A 25,203-nucleotide genomic window follows, 5' to 3' on the forward strand; every position below is an offset into this window, starting at 1 on the left:
ACGTTATCTTGATTACACTCTAGGTCGTAGGAACTGCCTTGGAGAGTCCTTGGCTAGGATCGAAACCTTCCAGTTTCTGACGGGAATGCTACAGAAGTTCAAGTTCGGTATCCCTCCGGGCGACAAGATCCCGAGCACAGATTACCACTGTGGAGTTACTCTAAACCCCAAGGCCTTCAAACTTATGGTGACAGAAAGATTTGCTAAAGCTGGATGAGCGTCCCTGTGTTGCAGTGATATTATTAAACAACTAATGTGCATGGATGTAAGTGTGATGTAATAAATTCATATATCAATCTGTATTATGGCGGGTAGTAAATAGTACTATTAATTCTAGGTATGTAATATACAATTGCATATCTAGAGGACACAGAATAAGGACAGATTATTATTATCCTTATTATTGTAAGTCTAAAAAAAACTTTCAGTAGCATTTCTAGACTTTCATATGGATTGCCGATGTAACTGTTATTATATAACAATTGAATGTGGAACGAGATACAGTTAAAGAAGTTAGACAGCTAAGTGAGAAGAGACCAAAGGGACTAGAAGAAATTAATAGACAGGAAGAAATACATCCGGGCTGATGCAACGCTGTAAAGAGCCTTTGGTGTCGTCTACAGAACGCTGCGTAAAGCATGCTGTACCCACTAGGCAGAAAGGGGAAAAGAGAGATTGAAGGAACTTTTTAGCAAAGTTTCCCATGTTAAAAACAGCATTTTGATATTTCATTGCTTTATCAAAGCTACAAAAATATTATAAATGAGTGAATTCCTTCACAAACTAAAAATTAAATATCAATGAAATCCATTTACAGTATACAATTAAGAAAGGGATAATCTCTTTTGTGATTTCTGAACTTATTGTATTTGAACGTAAATTTTTTTATTATTCTTTTATAAGCCCACTTTCTCCCCATCATGAAATTTGAGGTACCAATAGATCCTCAATGGCTTTCACTCAAATACAACAATGACAAATTTTCAACCCTAGAGGTCATAAAAATGACAAAATAATGGTAAAAAATTATGTATAAATTGTTTCACAAAAACATATCAGTTATCCATGGTGTGCCATTTTGAAGCTTCAGGCTCCAAAGTGGCACACAATGCAACATATACATTTCAACATCCTACCTTAGCAGAAAAACCCGAATGTGACGTTTTTTTGCGCCATTCAGTGACATTCGCGCCTACACTGGTTGAAAAGAATATTTAATAAGTCTGAACATTCTTTTAAAATTTGGCAAATCTGTTAAAAAAAAAAAGTTTGATGAGGTCAAATACTATGCAATTGAAAGAAACTTTCAAACTCAATTAATGAACAACGACCTTCAAGACAATGGCAATATTTGCCAATTTTAATGAACATGAAGCATTACTATGCATTTTCTAATTCATCAGTTTCGTGCCTCCCCATAAATTTTGTTTTCCAGAATTTTCTAAATGAAAACTTTTGATTTAGAAATTGTGAAAGTTATACCAATACTCACAGAATTTTTCAAGCAGACGCACCTCAAGTTAACATAAACCTCGGGGTCTAGCTTTCTGATAAGTAACAATTTCCATTAAGTAACAAAAACTCGACATTTTCGAGTGCAGCTGAAGATGTTTTAGATATCTTATTTTTATACGGCCAAAAGAAATTTCACATAGTTCGTATCCTATACTAATTTGTACTTTACACTTAACATCAATTAACAGAGTTATTGCAAAATATAACACATCTAAATTGGTAACAGCAAAGTTTAATCATAATAGCACAGCTGATAAGTATAAAAAGTCCACTACGTGGAGATCAATAAGTTAAAATGTTACTACGTAGTGCTTCCTTTTTTAACAACCTACCTTCAATAATTTCTCTAACCAGTTTGGCAAAGATAGGACAAAACAGATCAATGTATTGTGCAAGACTTTGGCTACTACTGATTCTAGATGGGAACGGTGCTAAAACATGATTTTGCGCCTAAAGGATTAGTGAATGAGTGCACAACAGAAAAAAATTCACTAAAACAATAGATACAATAAACAGCATTCAAAGCAAGGAAATAATCACATGTAATCTCAACAACAGAAAAGGGCAGGTATCCGGTCTACTGTACATATAATAACTTGAGTAACACAAACTACAGTGAAAGCCAAACAAAAAATCATCGAGACATCCAAAACTGATTTGATGAGTTCCTCGAGTTCTTGTATTCAGCTCTAACATTCGCTTGAACAGGAGCAAGTCATGGAACATTTTGACAGAATACTCTCTATCTGCCAAAAATTTTCTTGGCGAAAATTTAAGTCTTGTTACTAAAATCTAAGTTTTTCAGTTTTGTAATATCACACTGAGTTATTACATATTCCTAATTACAGCACAAACCACTTCAGAAAATGTCATTGTCTTTACCATATGTAAAAAGTTTCGAGTTTCAAAAGTTTTCAATTTTGTAATATCACACCGCGAGTCATTATTCTGAATTCCAGTTGAAACCACTTGGTGGCAAATTCAGTTAGCACTGTTATATCGAAAATATCTTGAAAAATTATGAATTTAAAATAACATTACTTCAGAAATAATATGCAAATGAATTGCAGCGATATAGATCTATTTAAAATTCATTTGATTACTGCATTATACATGCCAATAGGGAGGTATATCGCAATAGCCAAGTGTGGTAAAAGGAATTTAGAAAAAATATCCTCCATATAAGAAGAAAAATAATCTAAATACTGCATATTTTTTCAACTTAGAAATTATTTCATTCATCAATCGTAAGTTACTGACAAAGTGTGATAAGGCAAACACCAAGTTGTAGAAAAGCTCAGCTAAGAACAGGTGTAAGAAACACCAGCTGCTCTAGCCTGGTACCTCAATTTTCACTCCGCAAACACAGTTGGGGTCCACCGCACTTGTAGAGATAAGCACAGAGCTTTATACTCATAAAATGAAAATGCACGACACACCAGTTTTTCTGGTTTCTTTTACATAACAGATTAAATGTTTTTTTTTTATCTAAAACAACTTAGTACGTACCTGTCTACCAAGGGGAATAGATTTGCGTCGTACTTGTTGAGGAGAATTTGCAAAATTTAATCACAGACATAAACAGGATGTGAAACAGTAGCGTATTAGTGTAGAAATACTAGAATACACTTCTTTCAAGGATTTTATTCTTCACTAGAAAAAGAAAGAAAAATATAATCTTTTTGAAAAACTGATATCTATGGTATTAACCCCAAATTTCTATATCACTTAATCTTTTGGAAAAACCCAGGTGCAATAACCCCAAATTTCTGTATCTTTATGGCCTACCAAAACTAAAGGAATTTATGCGGCCCACCAAATGTTAGTAAACTTGAATATGAAAGTTATTGTGACTTCGAGAGTTTCTGCTTTAAAATACTAATAAGCAAAAACTGTTTTTAAATACATGCATTTCATGTGAATCTTATACAGTAGGTACTTTAGAATAATAAAAATTAAAATTAATTTCATTTTCCTTTAAAAGCCTTTTATTTTTTCTACTTTAAACAAACTTTTTGCTTTATATACGATGCGACCCCATAAAATTGTGAATTTTTTAATGTGGCCCATGCACTGAAAGGTTTGCCCTCCCCTAAGCAATACCTATCATCTCAACAAGGCCGTGGCATTGCTCTACCCTCTGTGACCCAGAAGCTGGAAGGAAAATTATTCATACATATATAATAGAATGTTCAGGGAGTCTATGCCTTTCCACCATTCAGCCTAATAAGAACAGCCTTAGACAAAGTTCAAAGTTGCAATTACCTTTCCATTATTGCTACAGATTTAGCAGGAAGTTTTGTGAAATGTCTACCTTGAGTGGTAGATATATAGAGATCTTCCAAGAAAGGAAAAAGACGTTTCTATATTCAACACAATTTCCTCAATTTCAGGGGACACAGTTTCCAAAAGAGGTAGCCAAAGTTATCCCTTGTTATGCACGGTTATAAACCTTAACCTCTACCATTCTAAGTGGAATTTGTTCAGTAGCTAGTGCAGTGTCAGGGGTACTGGTGCAAGTAATACTTCTACTTTGGTTTTAGCCAAATTTCTCTGGGTTTTTTGACATGAAAAGATGCTGTTTGTCATTACTATAGAGATATATAGGTCTGACAACTGTTTTTTAGCTCAATCGACTCGATGTGGATTCTTCTGTGAAATTGAAAAAGCTATGCCAAGACATAGTTTGGAATGAGAAAAGGGGCCCAGAGACAATTAATTCACCTGAATGGGAGCTTTCCTTAAAACAAGCATTTTGTGAAAACTTATGAACCTTTAGCTTAAATTCTCCTTTGAACATCACCTTAAAAAGTTTTTCTTCTGATGTTTGCCTCTTTGGATGGGGTCAACAAACTCCATCCAATTCCTTGGTACTTCATACCAAAAATTTGGAATCCACTGGTCGGTCTTTTGTAGACAGGACTGATCCATCACACCATTAATCAGTGAGTTGCTTTCTACCCAAGCCAGAAGTGATGAGGCTCTCCTTTGTGAAATCAGAGCAATCTATTTATATCTTTAAAGCACAAGAATTACAGGTTGTTCCTTTCCACAGGATGTATCCATGTGCTGGGAAGCAATTAATGACGTACACAATCTGTTATTAGTCAGACAGGCTATCTTAAGAATACATGACAGTTTACAAAAGGTGAAGCATCTCAGGTTAAAAACTTGCCAGTTAGTTTGGATTTCCTTTTACTAGAGTTTTATGGACAAATTTTGATGTTACCTTGGTTACATCGAGTTGACTAACTGATTTAGTATAGAATTTAGGCTGTCAAACCAAGCACTGGGGTACTTTCAGCCACTCAGTACTTAAGATAGTAAAAAGAGGGAGTTGGGGTGGCTGGACAGCAACATAAAGAGATCCAAAATTAAGGAGAGGAAGTTCAAAGATCTTATGGTGAAATTGGCTTGGAGGTGTTGCACAGGTATGCTGAAGAAAGTTAGTGGAAATGAAGGTAAAATAAAAGGCTAAATGCAGATGTAGTTAGGGTCCAAGGGGTCACTGTGAATACCTTTTAGTAATGCCCACAGTGCACCATGATGTACTTAAATGCATCAAACTATGTAGTACATACACAAGTTTTTGCCTTAGAGATGAGACACAGGTATACTTGAATTCATACACTTTAGGCCAGGTAGCAGCAGCATGACACATAGTATCAGCCAAGATTTATTAAATGCTCTACATCTCTACAAAATCTTCATCCTGATCCGAGTCCTCATTCTCATTGTGGCATTTTACTGGGATTATAAAACCATCATGCCTTAAGTACCAGAATTACATTAGGGCCATATTGCACTTCTCTTATTTCACTACTGTATTAAGAGTTTCAACTTTGCAGCCTGACTCCCAGTTTTCTCTACAATTCTGGGTCTGATTGCATAGCTTAACCTTCTGAGCTCTCACTTGGATCCTGCATGTCTCAACCCGCCATTCCAGGGTCTTAAAATCTTAGCAGTTCGTTTCCTTCCTGTCTAAATTGCTATTCAAGCTAGACAATATAAAGAAATTTGTGTGTAAAATCTAGTCTTCCAAAAACACAATTTTTCATGCAAATACTCCTGACACCACTGACCTCTTGTAGCTCTGATCAGACTGCCTAAAAATTGAGGCAATTTGACACAGATCCTGACGACTTATTAGTGTATGCTCATTTTTAGGTGATCACTTAAGAGCTTATACAGCAGGCAATTTTCTTTCATCACTCACTACAAATTTACTGCTTGTGATGCAGTGATGCAATTTAGATTTTGGGGTCATTTTGAAAATGATATTGTTATGATACAATAAAGTTTGTTCATACTTACCTGGCAGATATATATATAGCTGTATTCTCCGAAGTCCGACAGAATTTCAAAACTCCCGGCACACGCAGTGGTCGGCCAGGTGGTAGTACCCATTCCCGCCGCTGGGAGGCGGGCGTAAGGAACCATTCCCATTTTCTGTCAGATTTTTTCTAGTGCCACTGTCTCCTGAGGGAGGAGGTGGGTGGGCACTTTGATTATATATCTGCCAGGTAAATATGAACAAACTTTATTGTATCATAACAATATCATTTTGTTCACGAATCTTACCTGCCAGATATATATATAGCTGAATGCCCACCTTTGGAGGAAGGGGGAGACAGATTCGATTTTGGGAAACAATTTCATATATATGATTGATATTTTGGTTCCTTAACTGTTAGCATAGCTGACTTCGTGAGTACCGTCACCCAAGTCTGCATCTGCTTTACTAGAGACTCCAGCTAGGTAGGTAGTGACCTGTGAAGCTGTTGAGTTCTAGAGGATCTGTCAACGGGGGCGTGACCACAATGCAACTAGATCCTATATTATAGACCTCCAATTTCGGTACTGCATTCCTAGAGGTGCCAGCAAGGACGTGACCTGTGTAGCTGGTGCGCTCTAATGAACTGTCACGGGGAGCGTGACCACAATGTGACAGATCATATAGGTGTTGTTTAGACCGAATGCTGTTAATGCTTTCACTGGAGGTGCCAGCAAGGACGTGACCTATGTAGCTGGTGCGCTCCAGATGATTTGTCAATGGGGGCGTGACCACACTGTGACAAAAACATTTTACCCTACTATGAGGGCGAAGCAAAAACATTACTACCTGACCTAGCCTATCTGGTTAAACTTCGTAAAACCAAGGCTAATGGAGGGAAGGCCGCCTAAGGCGGCCTACCCAGACCACAAAAAACTAAACACCTACATAAACATAATAAAAAATAAAAATAAAAACGAAATAAAATTAAAAAGTCCAAACTAACATATTATTTTCTAAAAGATAGGAAGAGTGCTACTCTCTGTCCCCAATATATTGTCTGCTGCGACATATGGGCCCAAAGAGTAGCAGTTCTCGTATGTAATCCTCACCTCCCGAAGGTAGTGAGAGGCAAACACTGAATTACTACGCCAAAATGTGGCATTCAAGATGTCATTGAGTGCCATGTTCTTTTGGAAGGCATACCGACGAGAAATAGCCCTCAGTCCATGCGCATTCACCTTCAACACTTTCATATCACTGTCTTGACAGGATGAATGCACTTCCTTGATGGTGCCCCTCAAGAAAAAAGCCAAAGCATTCTTTGACACTGGTACCTTGGCTTTCCTGACCAAACACCACAAGTTATCAGAAGGACCTCTTATAAACCTTGGTTCCTATCTTTTCAGACGGAGGGTTGACTTCCTAGCTATTGCTTAGGAGTCTGCTTCGTCTCAAGAGCCTCAGCGAGGATGTGACCTATGGGTAAGATGTTCTTGTGGGTTTGCCGATGGGGTCTTATCCACTTACTCGGCAAAGCCTAACTGGCATGGTTTTGTCAATGGGTGCTAATCCACTCATATGACCATATACCTATGCCTATTAGCAATAATTAAGGAAGCACAACACCGATCCCGATCACCTGATCCTAACACGAGGGTTAGCGCTTAATTTTAAAAAGAGTTAAACTTAAAATAAAAATTAACTCACTAGTTAAGGATCAGTGTCGGCTCCCTATCCAGCAACGTATCCGCAGACACGAAACAACAAGAGAAAAGGATCTCTTGTAGGTTGAATTGACATCCTTCGTGTAACGGGGGAGGTCAACACAGAATTGCATCTCCCGTAAGTGACAGCTCATAATGTCCTTATGACATATTGTTATGGAACCAAGAAGAATTCATAAAAGCTCGCACTTCATGCATAGGTTCAAACGGACTGGACATGAGGAACTTCAGAACTACATCCAAGTTCCAAGACGGCAACTTGGGTTGTTGAACCTTCATCGTTTCGAAAGATCTCAAGAGATTCGTGAAGGTCTCTGTTGTCCGCCAAGTCCAGGCCTCTGTGCCTAAAGACAACTAAAAGCACACTCTTATAACCCTTGATTGTAGAGACTGCAAGTTTTAGATCCCTTCTCAGAAAAGGAAGTCAGCAATCTGGCTCACAGGTCGTGGTGGAGGAAAATGCCGTTCTTCTTGCACCAACTCCTGAAGACTATCCACTTCGATTGTACACTGCGTTGGAAAACGCTCTTCTTGCACTGGCGATAGCTTTCGCCATTGACGTATAGAAGCCTCTCGCTCTGGCCAACTTTAGGATAGTCTGAATGCAGTCAGACTCAGAGCGAAGAGGCTTCTGTGGTACCTCTCGAAGTGGGGCTGTCTGAGTAGATCTGTCCTTACTGGAAGCGTCCTCGGGAGGAAGTCTACCTGCAAAGGCCATGACCTCTGTGAACCACTCTCTCGCAGGCCAGAACGGGGCGAACAAAGTCATTCTCGTCCCTTCCGACACCCGCAAACTTTCTCATGACTTCCCCTAAGATCTTGAACGGGGAAAGGCGTACAGGTCCATCCCCGTCCAGTCCCAGAGAAGTGTGTCTATCGTCACTGCAGCTGGGTCGAGTACTGGGGAGCAGTACAGTGGAAGCCTCTTCGTTCTGGACGTCGCAAAGATATCCACGAGCGGACGTCCCCATAACCCCCACAGCTCTTGGCATACCTCCAAAGCAGAGTCTACTTCGGTTGGCAGAAGTTGACCTCGTCTGCTGAGGAGATCTGCCCAGACATTCTCTACTCATGCTACAAACTTCGTAAGGATCATGACGTCCAGTGCCCTTGCCCACAGCAAGATCTCCTTTGCCAGAGCAAAAAGGGACAGATGAGACTGTGTTCCTACCTACTTCTTCAAGTACGCCAGAGCTGTGGTGTTGTCTGAGTTGACTTGGACTATTCGACGAGAGACTTTTTCTTGGAAAAACTGGAGAGCTAAAAAGATGGCTGCCATTTCCTTTAGGTTTATGTGCCAGGACACCTGTTCCCCTCTCCAGGTGCCTGCCACTTCTTTCCCCCTAATGATGCTTCCCATCCCGTGGTGGACGCGTCGGAGAACAACACTAGGTCGGGGCTCTGAAGCTTGAGAGACACGCCCTCCGACAGCTACACTGGATCTAGCCAACATTTCAAGTGATGTTTTTACCTCTCCCTGAAATTTTCCAAGATCATGTGTAGATTCTTGGTTTTTTTTTTTTTCCAATTGTACTTGAGAAAAAAAATGTAACAAAGGTCTGAGGTGCAGTCTCCCCAAGGAAAACAAACTTCTCCAGCGAGGAAATGGTCCCCAGTTAGACTCATCCATTCCCTCACCGAGCACGAATCTTTCCTTAGGAAGGCTAACACTTTGTCCTAAGCCTTGCTGCTGACGTCCCTGGGACGGAAAAGCTCGAAAAGCCACTGAATCCATCTGAATCCCCAGATACACGATGGATTGGGTTGGGATCAGATGTGACTTTTCGAAATTCACCAGTAGTTCCACCAGGGACTTCACCAACGATTAAGTTGTTTGAAAATCCTTCAGACACCGCGTTTGAGTGGAGGCATGAATGAGCCAGTCGTCCTTCGAAGATAACAATTGCGAAGGAGGAGACTGAGGGGCCGCAGGCTGAAACTATTCTTCAAAAGAGGCTCAAAGCCATCGAACCAAGACCTCTTCTTCTTCTCAACTGACACCACGTTCGGGAAGATGGTAACCGTGCTCTCTAGACAACCTCTGGAGAGCTGCATGAAAAATAGAGAGCAACAAGGCAACTGGCGAAAGAGCGGAACGAGGAGAAAGAAGGAGAAGGGACTGCCTGTACTCTTGATTGGCAGCCTATCATCCTTCCTCTCACGATGTGGCTTGCCTTTCTCACTGCAATCAACAAAACAATTGTTGTTGCAAAGACACAATCATCCTTTTCGATGGAGAACATTCCTTCTCAGGCAAAGGCTGATCCTTTGAGAAGACGATGGGCGAGGGGTTAAGCCTCCTCCTTCTCACATGGACCGCCAAGGATATATCTTAGGAGCGACCGCGCGCTCAAAAGCATACTCATCGGAAGACGTCCTCTCCGTGAAGATCGCACACAGTAGAAAAGAGAGAGGACGTGAAGCGTCCCCCTCCCTGAGACCTACATCATAACTCTCAGCTCTCTTTTACTGCAGAAAGTCTTCCAATTGCCAGGAGACGACTGCAAAGCAGAAGGAGCTAACGGACGAGAAGCGTCCCCCTCCGAGGAACCAAAGACGACGGCGCCTGTGCGCCCATATATCGTCTTCGTTCTCCTAGAGGGAGCGAGACCCTCCGAGAGTTCCAACTCCTGAGCGGGGAGGACGTCTCTGAAGACTAAAGTAATCTTTCAAGATTCAAATTCTATGAGATTATGAGCCATGACATCACCTATAGACGAATCTTGACTATGAGAGATGTTCAGAATCATTTCTAGATCATCTATGCTATTCCAGTTTTTCTGCAGGAAAAACTGGAGAGGTGTGAATTTCAGTCTATTCAGGGAAAACAAACTTCTCCAGCGAGGAAATGGTCCCCTGCAATTCATTCATTCCCTCACCGAGCATGTTCCTTCCCTAATAAGGCTGCGTTTCACTTAAACAGAGTAATTTGAAGACACTGTAGAAGATTGTTCATTTGTTTCTTCCTAAAGTCTCCTTCCTGAGATCCATTACTATTCTCTGATTCTCGGCGAATGTCTGAAGAAGCATTACGTTGTGCGTCCATCCAAGCGTCCTGCCGAGCGTCGCGCTCGGCGCTGTCGTATTTGGCAGCGGAAGGAGTCCCCTTCATAATCGAGCAAGGGACGTCTCGGCGAACTAATTGACTGCATCTCTTGCACATCATTCTTGTTTCGAGGGAAATCATGTGTGTTATGCCGCCGTAGACTCGGACAGAATTCTGTTACCATGCGGTAAACAGAACCGAAAAAGGTTCTAATACATATATATATATACTACATACATTTATACATATATAACCATACTATATATATATATATATATATATATATATATATCATCCATACACTTATATATAATACACATACTACATACACAAATATAAATTTTTTTTTTTTTTTATGAAAAAAATCTCGCAAAGTGAAGATGTTCAGCCATGTATGCTAGAATTCCCTTCAACCCGAGGCTAAGGCCGTGATTGTAGGGTAGAAATACGGTTAGTCCGTCAATCCCGCAGGAGAGAGAGAGACGTTAACCTACTGCGCATAGCAGACAATCAGATGGAACTGAGAACTGGCATTACGCATTAGTGACAGCAGACTCTGAGAACGTTCGTCGTTCTCGCACTGCTCTGCCTGAGTTGCCACCTACACCATTCTACGAATGAATAGGTTTACTATCATTATAGAGCAGAAACCAAAATCCATCAACTAGTATATTTAAGCGAAAACTGAATTTGCTAATATAAAAGGCTAACTTGTATTGTCATAACAATACCTTAAATGTTTAAAAAATAGGGAAACCGGCAACCCCTGAATAGTTGGCAGGGAGAACCGATTAAATGTAATAAGAATAATCGTACTCTCGGTTGTCCTCCGTAGGAGTAACTATGGTATGAGTATATAACTTGAACCATACAACCAGTTTGATAGTAATATGACGTAAGGACAAAAAATAATATTACTATGATACAACATCGCTTGTTCACTTTAACCCGGCAGATATATATATACATATATCTGACTGGTAAGTTTTATGAACAAACGTAGAGTATTTTAGACTTGGACAGCTACCTCCCTACTACATTCTGCTCACCGAGGTAGGCGAGAGCCATCACGCGGTAGTGTTTTGTCAATGAGAAATTATACGCTTACGCGATAGAATGAACACTCATGGCATTATCACTATTCTTCACTACACTACTATAACTTTCCAATGCAAACATGATTCCAGGCTACGCAGAGATTTAAGAATCACAGATAGGGTATTACCCTCCAAAGACACTATTGTAGGGCCCGAAGGCATCACAGGTCTTTGGAGGGATAAATTCTACTGGACGGGTAACTTGTGTTACACGCCTGGAGGAAGACCTCCTTACACTATCACGTTCTAGTTTACGTACCTATGATTCATAAGCTTCACGCAGAATCAGACATATTTTCACACTCGTTGCAGCGCTCATCAAACATACAAACATGTTTCCTACAATTCGCGCACACTGTATGAGGGTCTACCGAAGTTTTCGGTAGCCTAACCTTGCATTCTTCCACACAACATACTCTGGCCTAGTCGAACTAGATCCAGACATCGTAAGTTTAAGGAAAAATCAAGCCAAAATAAAAACAATCCACAATTAGCGTATGCCTAACCACCGATCCTAATCAAAATAACCAAAATCAATCGGGATAACTCAAGTTTAATGACGGAGGTGCAGAAAACACTTGTTGTCTGCACCGGCGACAGAAAATATCTGGAAGAAAATGGGAATGGTTCCTTACGCCCGCCTCCCAGCGGCGGGAATGGGTACTACCACCTGGCCGACCACTGCGTGTGCCGGGAGTTTTGAAATTCTGTCGGACTTCGGAGAATACAGCTATATATATATCTGGCAGGTAAGATTCGTGAACAAAATAAAATTTTACAGGCTAAATTACATACAGAAATTCTGAGAAACAGAAACTATTGTAAATGTTATCTAAATCTATAAAATTCTTTTTTGTTTTTTTGTGGGGATAAAACACTACTTTGCAAGGATTAATGTCCTTTTTAAATTCTACATAACTGCTATTTACAATACTAGTATTTCCAAAAAACTGTAAAAAAAAAAAAAGGAAAAAAAAAAAAAAAAAAAAAAGAGGTTAAAAAAAATATGTACACTGTTTATATATTTTTTGTTTTTATTGAATAATTCACTTTGAAGCACGTTGTTTTGTGGGAGACAAACTTGAACCATCCCTCACCCTACAGATGTCATCCAAATGTTGTCCAACATCAATACACAATTGGTATGCATAATTTTTCAAATCTTTACAAATTAAAAAACGAATAATACTTCAACATATTACATACTATACTATCTTTACATCTACAAAATCCCTTTGAATCACTAAAGGTAAAGAAACAAGTAATACATATGAGAGATTTTTCAACTAATTTACAACTGTATAATCACTTTGAATCACTAAAGGTAAAGAAACAAGTTATTCATACAAGTTTTTTCAACTAATTTACAAAACACCACTTCATAAAACTACACATTGTTTCAAGGACAAGTGCTTAGAATACTGTACCAGTAAATAACTACATATGACAATTGGCATTAGGTACTGCTGCTGAAGATTTTAAACAGTGTTTCAAAAATACAAAAGTTTTAAAGGTACTGTACACAAAAATTCTTTCCAAGCACAATGAGATTCTTTAAAATGAGTTTCCTCTAGGTCTGAAACTAAAACTTCAGTATTGTACGTAGATTCCTGTACCTGTGAGGTATCTTGATCCAACTAATAAATATTAAGGGCATGTTTACTTCAGTGTGGATTTTCATAAGCTGTAGAAAAGCCACCTGCTTCTTAAAATACATCTTCGATAAAGTCTCAAACCCTAAGATGCCAAATTATTTTTTATGATCAAATAATTCATAACAAAAAGAATTTCCATTAACTTCTTGTGCAGCTAAGAAATAGCAGCAAAACAACAATTTGACATTAGACAGCCTATCACCGACTGACAATAATTTTATTTCATCTACTACTATCACTTGCGTGATTATCATTCAGGCAATCACTTTGGTAGGGCACCTTCCCCTTGAGTTCCTTCAATAATGCCAGTACAGCATGTGGTGGGATGTTTGCAGCTAGAAGATCCATGATTATCCTAAGAGCGTAAGGCATGAAATTATAAATACATACAATAATATTTAACATATTAGCAGCACACAAAATGTGAATTTTCATAATAAAATAAATTACTATCTGGATACTTACCAACTGTTAAAGTTATCTGTGCAAAGATATAAGATGACTTTAACAGTAGGCAAGTTTCAGTCCAAATAATGTGAATTTTCATAATAAAATTAATTATATTTTGATACTTATCTACTTTATATGTTAGGTTATATTTTCGTGCAACTAACTTTAAAAGTAAGTCATTCCATATAATACATACAGTGAGCTAATAAAAACATTAACTTTGAATTTCATTATTTGAAGCTCATTGTTTTATTACAAATACAAATGAAAGAGATGCCTGATCAACTAACAACCTTTCTTACTGGCTAATATTAGTTAACAGCCTATCCTCTCTTTATACTATACAAAATCAGGACAGCAATGTTTTTGCTGTAATGGACATTCCAAAAAATTAACATTGTCCACGAAAAATTTGACATACCAAATTTGCCATGAGTTAGGTTTTCCTTAGGACCACTTTTCATTTAAAAAATGTACTATGTGATGGATGACCTATGGTGCATACAATGAGATGTTAAAATATTTTAGTTCAAAACATTAAATTCCCATACAGTGCAATCTGCCAAAATCTGTATATCATGAATTATTTTATCTTCAGTACTGAGAAATTATTGACATCAGTGTACAACAGAAAGGAACTACTACAGTGAAATTATTTCATGTACAAAAAATCTACAGAAATTTCAAAACTTAAAACATTCATTATTTGCAAGATATCTTTCCAAGAAAATCAGCAACTGCAGAAGTGCAATGCAAAAATAGAACAAACTGCTGTATCAAATATTTGCAGATCTAGTTGTAGTTGCAGCAGCCTTTTAAATTCTCAGTAGACTGAGACTTTTAGGAATAGGAACAACCACAGCATACATGTTTATAAAATCTTTATTCTATTTAGGCACTACTCTGGTACAGCCATTTTCAAAATCAGCTGAAACATTAAAACCACAAGAATTTAATATGATTATTGTTGCTTTAATAATGCACATATTTCTTATTATATCCATGTCTTTTTACTTGTTTCACCAGATTTGTTGAAGAAAAGTCAACCTTATATTATGCCAGAAAATAAACTAATTCCCATAAGTACTCCTTATTCTGCATATCTTAGTACCCTATGAGATTCTTTCTCAAAATCTACAAACTGATGAAATTAAGGACAACGAACAACTGAAGAATATTTTTAAATCTTTATTTTAATGTCTAGGCATCACTGTGGTATCATTTTCAAAATCAGCTGAAAAAGTAAAAGGACATGTGCAATATCAAAACAACAAGAATTTTATTTTATTCTTGTTGCATTAATATTCCAGCATCAATGTTCCATATTTTTTATGATATCCATGACTTTTTACTTATTTCACCTGATTTTGAAAACGAAACCACAGTAAAGCCTAAATATTAAAATAATGATGTAAAAATATGCTTTGGCTGTTTGTTGTCCTAAGTTCATGTTTGTAGATTTTGAGAAAAAATCTCACAGGGTACAAGATAAGCAAAATAGGGGGCACTTACTACAGTAACTAGTGTATTTTCTGGCAGAGAAGGTTGATGTTTTCTTCAAAAAGAGGGTCACAGAAAATCATCCTGTGCCTTCCATGGTCAAGGTTAGAGTCAAGTTGTCAAGTTTAACCTAAGGTTTAATAGAAATTTGTGATGCCAGTAAATTGAATTCCAAACACCTCTCATTCAAAAGGGTTCAAAGATTACCTCAGATATAAGAAATCACATTCTAGTTATCAGTAGTCTTTCAATCTTATAAAATTTGAAAACTATCAGTTATTAACACTATCCTGAGATATAAAAAAAAATTATTGTAGAGGTAGTTTATGCACAAGTTAGACTAGTACAGTTACAGAAGCCATATATTTAAATATACTATCTTATTTACTAATATGGGAAGTTCTATTTCCTTTTAAACAGTACTATATTATATAAATAAAAAAGGAAATGCAGTACAGTCAACTATTGAACATTTTGTCTCGGTAGGAAAACACTTTGTCTGTTATCATTGGTAACTACGTACTGTATTTTAGTTGCAAGTAACTAAAATACCTGTAACCTTTTCTTAACACAAAATATGATGAAAGACACAAGTTGAAAGAATAAAGATTATGATAATGTCAGCACCATATTTTTGTGATTTTAAGATTAATAAAAATAATCCTAAATTTCCTCATTTTTATTTCTTGATATTTTACAATTTATATGAAAAGGACCTAACACAGTACATACTGTATACAGTGGACCTATACAGTAATACAATGAACCTTCAAATTTAGAAATGTTCTAATCACCATAGATACCAGTGCAAGATGCCAATGATGAATGTTTTGACATTGAAGTTAATATCTTTATTTTTTTCTTAAATGTTTACAGCATTATGAGATGTAAAATATATTTTTTATTTTATTTTGCTACACTTTGATACAAACAATCCATCCAACTGTGCAAGTTAAGTAACCTACAATGTGTTTTCAAAAGAATGACTCAGCATATTTCTATGCGTATATCACACCATATATACAACAATGCCTCTGTCAAGTCTCTTAGTAAACTAAAAATTACAGTATCAGTAATAAATAATATGTGCAAGTGAGAGATGGAGAGAGAGCTTTATTTACTTTTGCTTATCACATCTCGTTCCTTTTTAATTACTGTTCTGGTAGGTTTGGGGTTCCAGTTTTCAGTTTTTGTATGTTTCTTCAAGTGTTCTCATTTGCCATTCTGTTTTTTTTTTCTTTTTTTTCTTTTTTTTATAGTGCTACTGTCCCTTTCCCCAACTACAGGTAACTATCTAATTTCTGGATGCAATCAAGCTGTCCAGAGGAAAGATTTTAAATTAGATACGTACACCTATACAAAGGATTTAAAATCAACTTTACAGCAACCTTAAAGAGCACTGGAAGAATGCTGGCCAGCTATTGTTGCATTAGAAACCCTTTGAAACACAATAATACATAATTTTTACTTATCTGACAAAATGCTATTCCTTTCACACCTACTAGTTTCTTTTTTATTTTTATTCCTCTCATTTTCTTTACTTTTTGTTTTAAACATACCATTTTCATAAGGAATGTATTACACACCTAATACTGATTACAAACAACAGATTACCTACAATGACCACAGACACCTCTAAGAAATAATATTACAATAACATAACACCTTTGATAAACTAAAACTTACTCTACATAAAAAATCTTTAAATAAAAGTTTTCACCTACTTGAAGAGGTCAGGATGCAAGCGGATCCCTGCTATTTTTACCATATCATACAGCTGCCACTGGTCTGCTGTCATATTATTTTTACTTAAAAGAGTGTAATGATGAACTTCACTCATGCTGGAAAAAACAGTGCAAAAGTTATATCAATGAAGGTAACAGTCCTGCTAGGCAGACATCTTCATATGTATAGTACTTGCAAGAAGTCTTTCCTAGTATAATATAATGGTATATTGCCTAATGTATAGTCAAGAATGCTAATACTGTATGTATCAAGAAAGTGATGGGACACTACTTTTAAAGCTGCAGTAAAATACCCCAGGAGCTTCAGAAAAATACCAAATTTTACTATACACCAAGTAAGTGTGAGCTTTTACTACAAGACTTACAAGGTCAGTACAGCACTTTATAATTTCATAAGACAGAAGAAGTATCTGTGTCTCAATTAAAGGGGATGACTGGGAGGTCAACATTTGCAAAATGATCATTTGTATACGTACTATAATTAAAAATAAAGACCTTTGTAAACAAATATAACCCTTTTATACATAACGAAACCACCACAAGGAGATGAAGAATAAAAACTATTAAATTTATTATGTATTCTAAGATAAACAAATATTAATTCAGCTGCAAAACATAATTAGCCACTGTTCAACAAGATAGGATCAACAGCCTCCATTTAACAATATGATTTATCCAACAAAAAGTAGTTGCAAGTCTTTCTTTAATTTCTTAGACAGAGAGACCAATTACAATACAGGCTTGAGATATATTATGAGTTGACAAATGTTTGTGTAACCAATTACAAAGGACCCCTATTCTGTCTTAACAATATTGGGGACTATACTGTACTGTATTAGGAAATCTTGGTATCTGGGTCATATAAGGTTGCATCCTAGGTTAGCTTAGGTTATGATGTCCCCTGTTTTTATTTGTTTTCATTATCCCCAATCATATTTACCTTAGCTTCCCAATATGGTCTCTCAGTATTGTTAGGCATAGGCTATGTCCAAAAGGGGAATACATAACTAATAAGTTTACCAAACATCTGCCGGGGAAATGAATGTTAAATTTGATAAAATCACTTAGAACGTAAAAAATGTATGTATTTCACTTTTGTACCACATTAAAGGATTAAAAGTGAAATAAGCTAGTTTTTAACAGTACAAGTTTGCCTTTTGAATTGTTATCACTGCACTTAAAGACAAGTAAGAATATAATATTGAATTTATAGAAGCAAGAATATGGTTCAATAAAGGAATTTTTCAGGACACATGAAGCTTATACTATATACCACCCACTTCGAAAAATAGATATTTCATGTACGTAAACTACATGACATTAAAGTAATCATAAGCCTATTGGTTTACCCTTTCAAGTTTCTCTTTTCATCCAAACAAAGGTCTTCGTTTCAGTAAAATTTTACAATAGGGTAAATGACCAAGCGGCGACTAGCGGCCACCTCTCTCAGAACGCGACCACATCCCGAAAGAGCGCTTGAATTATGCCATTATTTCATAATTTAGGAAATAACACTTATACTTGAGAGGAGCACAAAGGTCTCAGCATGCTGCCTGGATAGGCCACAACTCTTGACTGATGCTCATGGCAGCGAATTCAAGTATTTTTTCAGTAAGGTGGCCGCATTCCAGGATCGGTGGCTGCTATGTTGGCGCTTGGTCATTTACCCTAATTGCACAGCCTGATTCCCACAGCCAGGTCAGGGCACACTGCCCTAAGTTAGGTTAGGTAGGTAAAATCACATTAGGTCAAGACAGAGCACTACCTATAGGAAAGGCTAGTTCTACCTTTAGATATGTATGAGAAACCTGACCCGGTCAACAACTACAACCTAGTAGTAGCGGGAATCAGGCCATACAACTATTGTACAGTTTCACCCTGGTTTCTTACCATGGTGTCTAAATATATAATGGCATAGGTACCACACTAAATACGTATACCCTTTAAAACTACTGCTTTATGGGTTTACCCAAGTAACACACCTATGGGGTTGACAGGCCCAATAATCACCATTGATCATCACCTCGAACGCATTAAAGGGCCCCATACACTGAACTACGTAGCCTATTGTATGAATGACTGTCTGTATCGTTCGCAAAAACACTGTGTATGGGCTTTTCTGAATGAAAAAGTGGGCGGAGTTACCTATGTGATCTGAACGATCTTGGTGGGAATCTGTCACGACCAGGTTGCTGGCTTGCGACTTACCTAGTAGCCTAGCTGCTAGCTACCTAGGTAGCCTTATGTCCGTCACACAGGTTGTGCAATGTGTGATTGTCTGCCAATATCGTCAGTAGCCCTATCTACTAAGCAGCCTTTGACATAGGTAGGTAGGTACTACCTAGTATACCTAGCTACTACCTAGCTAAAGACATTGGTAATTATTGAGTAGGCCTAGACTACCACAGAAGTAGCTAATTCTACATTTGCAGTTAGGTTATTCTGGGTAATATTTATAGGCTATACTAGCTACGACAATAAGTACTACCTAGGTAGTAGGTAGTCCAGCTACCTAGGTAACAGCTAGCTAGTGGTAGGGGCTAGGTATACCTACTAGGCTAGGTAGGTAGGTAGCTGCTACCTAGATCCTACTTAGGTATTTTATACTCTGTAGGTAGTAGTAATAGACCTAGACGGTCGATACCTATCTGGTATATCTTACACGATTACTCTACGTACCTGCTAGATAAAGGTGATACAACTTAACCTTCTACGTTTTCATTAACAAAGTTTTAGAATCTAATTGGAGCTTTGTTTAGTAGTAGTAGTAGTAGGCGGACTGGATATATTTTTGAGACGGCTCCCTTGCTTGTTTTATTCCTCCTTTGTTTGTGTTAGAGTTTCTTCCCTGTAGTATCTCAATTCTTTTAGAAATTCTTTCCAAATTTCCACTTCTCCCTCAGTTGATCTTCAAATAAGAGTATATTAGCTATCAATTCCTCTTTATTTTCCTGATATGGCTGCTGCACAAAACTATATCTATTTCTAATTCATTGCATGCTGGGCAGTAAAGTAAGAGATGTTCTAGATTTTAATTTAATTTCCTCACAGCACAAAAAGTTCGTATCTTCTCCTTTTATCCTATTTCCATCATTTAATCTTAGTGTACCTATAGTCTGGCCCTACTGATCAGCATTGTTTTTCAGTGCTGTCATATCAGATTTCTTCTATGTTTACTTTAGATTTTCTGTAGATTCTTAATGTCTTTTCATTAATTTCTTTCTGCCATGTTTTTCCGTCCCAGTTGTATATTAATTCGTTTAACTGTTTACCTTTAACCGATTCAATTTTACTTAAGTTTATGTTTAGTTCTTTCATATATTCTTTTACTTGCATTATCCAGGGGGTTATCTTGTTTTCATACTGATCCATGGTTATCTCATATATGAGCCTATTACCACAACTCTCAAGTGTATGTTTCAGATAGAATAGTTTATTCTTCATATCTCTTGAGTGACAGGAAGAGGCCCCTATTTCAGATTAACGCACAACTTGCTGTGTAAATTGGTGCTTTCAAAATTGTTCTATATTTAGTTATCTACTTTTTGTAATTCATTTATGGCTTTCTTATCAAATTTCATGACTTCCATGGCATACATGAAGGATGGCATCGCTAATCCTTTCCAATATAATTTTCCTATATTTTTACCCTGCTACAGCTTTTACTGATGACTGCACTAGCCATATTTGGCATCTGCTTTGCTTTAATTTTGGTCCTCTTTATCTGTTCTCTGAAGCAGTCTTTCATGTGGTTGATTGTCACTCCTAGATATTTAATCTGCTTAACTAATTTTATTCCTTCTGTGTGCTCCATATTTTCCACATCGTCGATACTATAGCTGTATATGTTTCTGCCAACATTTCCATAAGGGTTTTTATTGCTTTTTGTTATTTCTTCAAGGGTATTTCACCGTGTTTGGCGCTGGTAGTTTGTTTAGATAGTAGTAGTAGTAGTAGTAGTAGTAGTAGTAGTAGTAGTAGTAGTAGTAGTAGTAGTAGTAGTAGTAGTAGTAGTAGTAGTAGTAGTAGTAGTAGTAGTTTAAACTTATCCCTGAAGCGGCTACTTTTTCATCCTATTTCTCCTTTGCATGTGCTTATTCGAGTATAACTATTGCTTCTGCAATACCTAATACTAATTTGATAGTAAAGTTGGAAATGTTCTAATTTGCATTTATATCTTCCCTGCATGAAATTTGTTGTATCTTTCCCCTTTAAACTGGTCCTGTCTTTTACTTCTGGTGTGCCTAAATCTAGCCTTACCGATCAGTATAGTTTTTAATGCTATTATAAAAAAAGTTTCTTCTGTTTTCCTTAAATTTCCTATAAATATTTTAATGTAAATTGTCATTTATGTCACAGAGCCATGAATGTTTTTTTTCTCTTTAGTCGTTTACCCTTTCCCTTAACCGTTTACCCTAAATGGATCCAATTTCGCCGAAATTCAGATTTAACTCTTTTAGATACTCTTTTATTTTTAGAATTCGGAAGCCACGTAAAGCCGTTGGTCCCGTTGCCGAATGACCACTGGTTCCATGCACTGTAAACACCATACAAACAAATAACTCCCTCAAATTGCGCGGAGGGGGTGCGCACTAATTTACTACATTGAGACGTGTTTCCAGCTATAAAAGGCAGCATCCCAGATGTCAGGTCAATGAGGTCATTTACGGGCTGCTCCAGGAGCAAGAGCCAGTACCAGCACAAGGCTGGCTTAATCTTAAACAACGCCAGGTCAACACTCTAGCTTGAACTTTGGCGACCTTCGGTCCTTCCCTTGCTGTGTGTTTTTGCTGTGGCCTTTATTCGACCATCATGCCCCAAAACGTTGTGAAGGTGGTGAGAAAGAAGGCAGTTTCGGAGCCGAGTACATCTTCAGCAGCCGACCCAAGCCACCGTTCAAATGACCTTTGTCGGTTCTATTTCAGTGAAGATTCTTCGTCTCAACCGCCTTTGGCCCCAACTGATCCTAAAAGGAGAAACGAGTCGTGGAGACGCACTCCGCGTTGGGTATCCGTGGCGACGACGAGGAATCTATGATGGATGCCGATAGGGCCGGCCCGAACAACTTTACCGCCTGTCGCCCCAGCAGATAGCTATGTTGCAGGGGAACGTCTCTCACCTTGGGGAGGCTCTTTTCCTGGGTCGTCAACACCCATGCAAGGAATGACACCTCCGTCACCTCTCACAGGACCTCATTTGAGCCAAGTCGTCAGTGAAGGTTTCCTTGATAGCATGTTTGCCAATACAAGTTCGGTTTCTTCGATGAATACCGGCAGTTCTTCAAATGTCACAACCACAATGGCTCCTAGCAATAGATAGTTTATTTAGCTAATCTGTTGTATATTCCTTTTGTTATTGTTGACACAATAACAAAAAGGAGACTTCTTAAAATTCTTGAAACACCTTTAATTCTGAAACTATACATTGAAATTCTTATTTGTTTTCTATCAAACTATAGTTTTCATTGTCTTGAATTCCTTTTGTACCTTTATACTGTATTTATACTGTATAATCTCCTGCTAAAATTTAAAGTAAATATGTATATTTTCAATATAACAAATATGGTTCGGTGTTTATATTGTGTATGTACTAAACCGTTTCCTAATCGCAATAATAACTTATTTTTTATAATGTTGAACAAAATAACTTGGGTAAAAATTCCCTTTTTATACAACCCCTCTCTAATATCTTAAAAAGGTTATTATAATTGAGAAATGAAAATTGAAATGTTCATTAAGGAACGATCAAAAGGAACAGAAACCTAAAACTTGTAAAGAGTAGGTGAAAATCCAAATGAAGACTAGTTACTAAATATTATAAGCATTTCATATTAAGTAAATCCCTATATTTCAACAAAGCCACTTATTCTCTCTCTCTCTCTCAACTCTCTTCTCTCTCTCTCTCTCTCTCTCTCTCTCTTCTCATCTCTCTCGTCTCTCTCTCTCTCTCTCTCTCTCTCTCATGATATAGTTCTGCTTATTATTTGGAGTCTTGAAGGTTATAACGACCCATGCAGACACCTAGAAAAACAAAAACTCTCTGAGGACTCTTACTTAGCCGACCAAGTCACTGGGAAAGAAGTATGCCATATGCATATTAGTTTCTATGCATCCACAATAGCAGTGGATGCATAGTCATGTATCTAATGCATAATTTTTATTGAACACTTCGTGTACCTACATATTTAGACAACGTGATCCTTATTTTCTGCGCTACATACTTATTATTAACATGCCTCCAAATTCCACTCAAGGGGAAAAGTGAACGATTGATATTTCGAGAGACAACGTACGTGACTAAAGGTTGTTTTGACAATATGCCCTAGCTTTGGCATTTGACTTCGATTTCCACACCCAAGGTTAAGGAAGAGAGAAAGTTAAAGGCAGAATTAAATCAATAAAACTGCCTTCATTTTTATGATTTGATTAACATATTTTGTATTCAAGATTTTCAGTATTTTTATATACTCTTATGAACTTCTAATATACTAAGACACCAAACTGCAACCTGAAATGAAATATATATCGCTGGTTTTTAATCAGGACTTTCGCCGGATATTTACTAAAAAAATATATGCCAGTCACCTAATTGCAATAATTTTTTTATTAGAATGTTCTGAAGTATAATAAATGAAAATGCATTTTCTATTCTAAGTAGAAATAGCATTTTAGATTTGCATTTTTCTTTAGGTACTTTGAGAATGACATATAACATATAAATATATGACACGTACTGCATGAATAAAACTCACAAGAGAATGTGTTTGGTAATAATATAAATATTTTATAATTTCAAAATTTCTTTTGACATTTACCAAGTGATTTCAATTTAAGAGACTGCAGGGGAATTAAGATAATCACGAAGATGATCTTTTTGAGCCTTGCAACCTTCTCAAACTCGTTGTCTCACTAACTCTCGGTAGGGAAATCGTCGCTCCAGTGACTGACGCTGTTTCCACTCCTGGCTGGTTCCTGGTTCCTAAGCGCCCACTCCACAAACACAGTTGCCGACACTGTTTATGAGGTGCAAAGCTTTATTTCCTTTATTTACTCGACTCATTATTTAGTTTAACTTTACTTTATGTTACTTCAAAATGTTTATTTTAATTCTATTGTCCATTTTCTGCAACAACAGTAACCCCGAAAAATCCATCATTCGTTAATGTTGCGATGAAGCTTTCTTCTTTACGATTTCGTATTCGGGACGCGGCGGAATTAAGTCGAGAGAAAATGGTGCACGACAGGTTTTTCACATCTGCTTCGACGGGTTATGCTTATATTTTCTGTTAGTTCAATTCCTGTCATTGTTAGGTCGAATATGCATCCTTGTGTTCTTTTAATGACTTATGGAACGTATGCTGTTCAGTCTGAGGCAAGAACTTTTGCTAAATTTTCTTCCTTAATAATCTCTTGTTTATTTTCATCATATATCCCGACCAGTTCTCTTTTTTTTGAGGTGGTCTTATACCCCTCATTATATCTGTATATTCCATATTTTTCCGATGTCTGTTTCTGTCATTTATTATCTCTTTCTTAATATTTTCTTCATATTCTTTTATGCCTTAGGAGCCCGTGCGGTTTTCCTAATTTTGAATATTTTCATTCTTTATTACTTTAACTGAATAAAATCTTCCACCAATTTTATCGCCTGCATGTTGTAGTTAATTTATTTAATTTATTTCTCTTCTCTGTATTCTTGGTAAAATAAAAAATGGATTAGATGTTTTTTTCTAACGAGAACAAATTTGCAGGGCCCCTTTTCCTCCGGTAGTTTAATATTATATACGAATATTCAGTTTTAACGTGAAGGTTCTTGCTCTAAAAGATTTACTGGTGCAAAAGTGTCGCTCTTCTTTAATTTCTCCTTTTCAATCCTTTACTTTTTCGAACAGTCAGTCTAGAACAAGCTTGTTCAGTGGGCCGGTGGCATTTGATTCACATGCTTCGATGTTAAGTAAATTGCGCGAACTGGAAATCAATTTCAGCTAATTGTATTTTCACGGCATAATTAAACTTTCGCCTGATATTTTGATTACTCTGATCAATAGTTCGTAATTTTTTATTATGACACTATTTCATCGTCTGTAAACTGGTTTCTGGGGTTTTCTGGCATTTAAGTTTTTCTAGGGGGTTTTCTGCGCAAACAATTACCAGGGTGTACTAATAAAACGCAACATTGTCCTCTTACGTCATATC

General features: G+C 37.1%; 1 protein-coding gene and 2 long non-coding RNA genes across 3 annotated transcripts in view; 1 reads left to right on the forward strand and 2 right to left on the reverse strand.

The window, feature by feature from the left end:
• The window catches only part of LOC135214502 (cytochrome P450 2U1-like), a 21,082-nt gene extending 20,514 nt beyond the window's left edge, over positions 1–568 (forward strand). Inside the window, exon 10 of the mRNA XM_064248905.1 lies at positions 24–568. Within this exon, the coding sequence (XP_064104975.1) occupies positions 24–217 (194 nt within the window). The 3' untranslated portion in view covers positions 218–568. The remainder of the gene's footprint in view (positions 1–23) is intronic.
• LOC135214734 (uncharacterized) overlaps positions 1–25,203 on the reverse strand; it is a 77,724-nt gene that overhangs the window by 50,747 nt on the left and 1,774 nt on the right. The window lies entirely within an intron of this gene.
• On the reverse strand, positions 12,924–19,845 carry LOC135214611 (uncharacterized). Its single transcript, XR_010314448.1, has 3 exons — positions 19,688–19,845; positions 16,988–17,104; positions 12,924–13,668 (listed from the first exon to the last, which is right to left on the reverse strand). It is a non-coding gene; the product is annotated as an uncharacterized LOC135214611 (long non-coding RNA).

Source organism: Macrobrachium nipponense, chromosome 11 (assembly GCF_015104395.2).
Source record: "Macrobrachium nipponense isolate FS-2020 chromosome 11, ASM1510439v2, whole genome shotgun sequence".
In the NCBI taxonomy this organism is placed as follows: Eukaryota; Metazoa; Arthropoda; class Malacostraca; order Decapoda; family Palaemonidae; genus Macrobrachium; species Macrobrachium nipponense.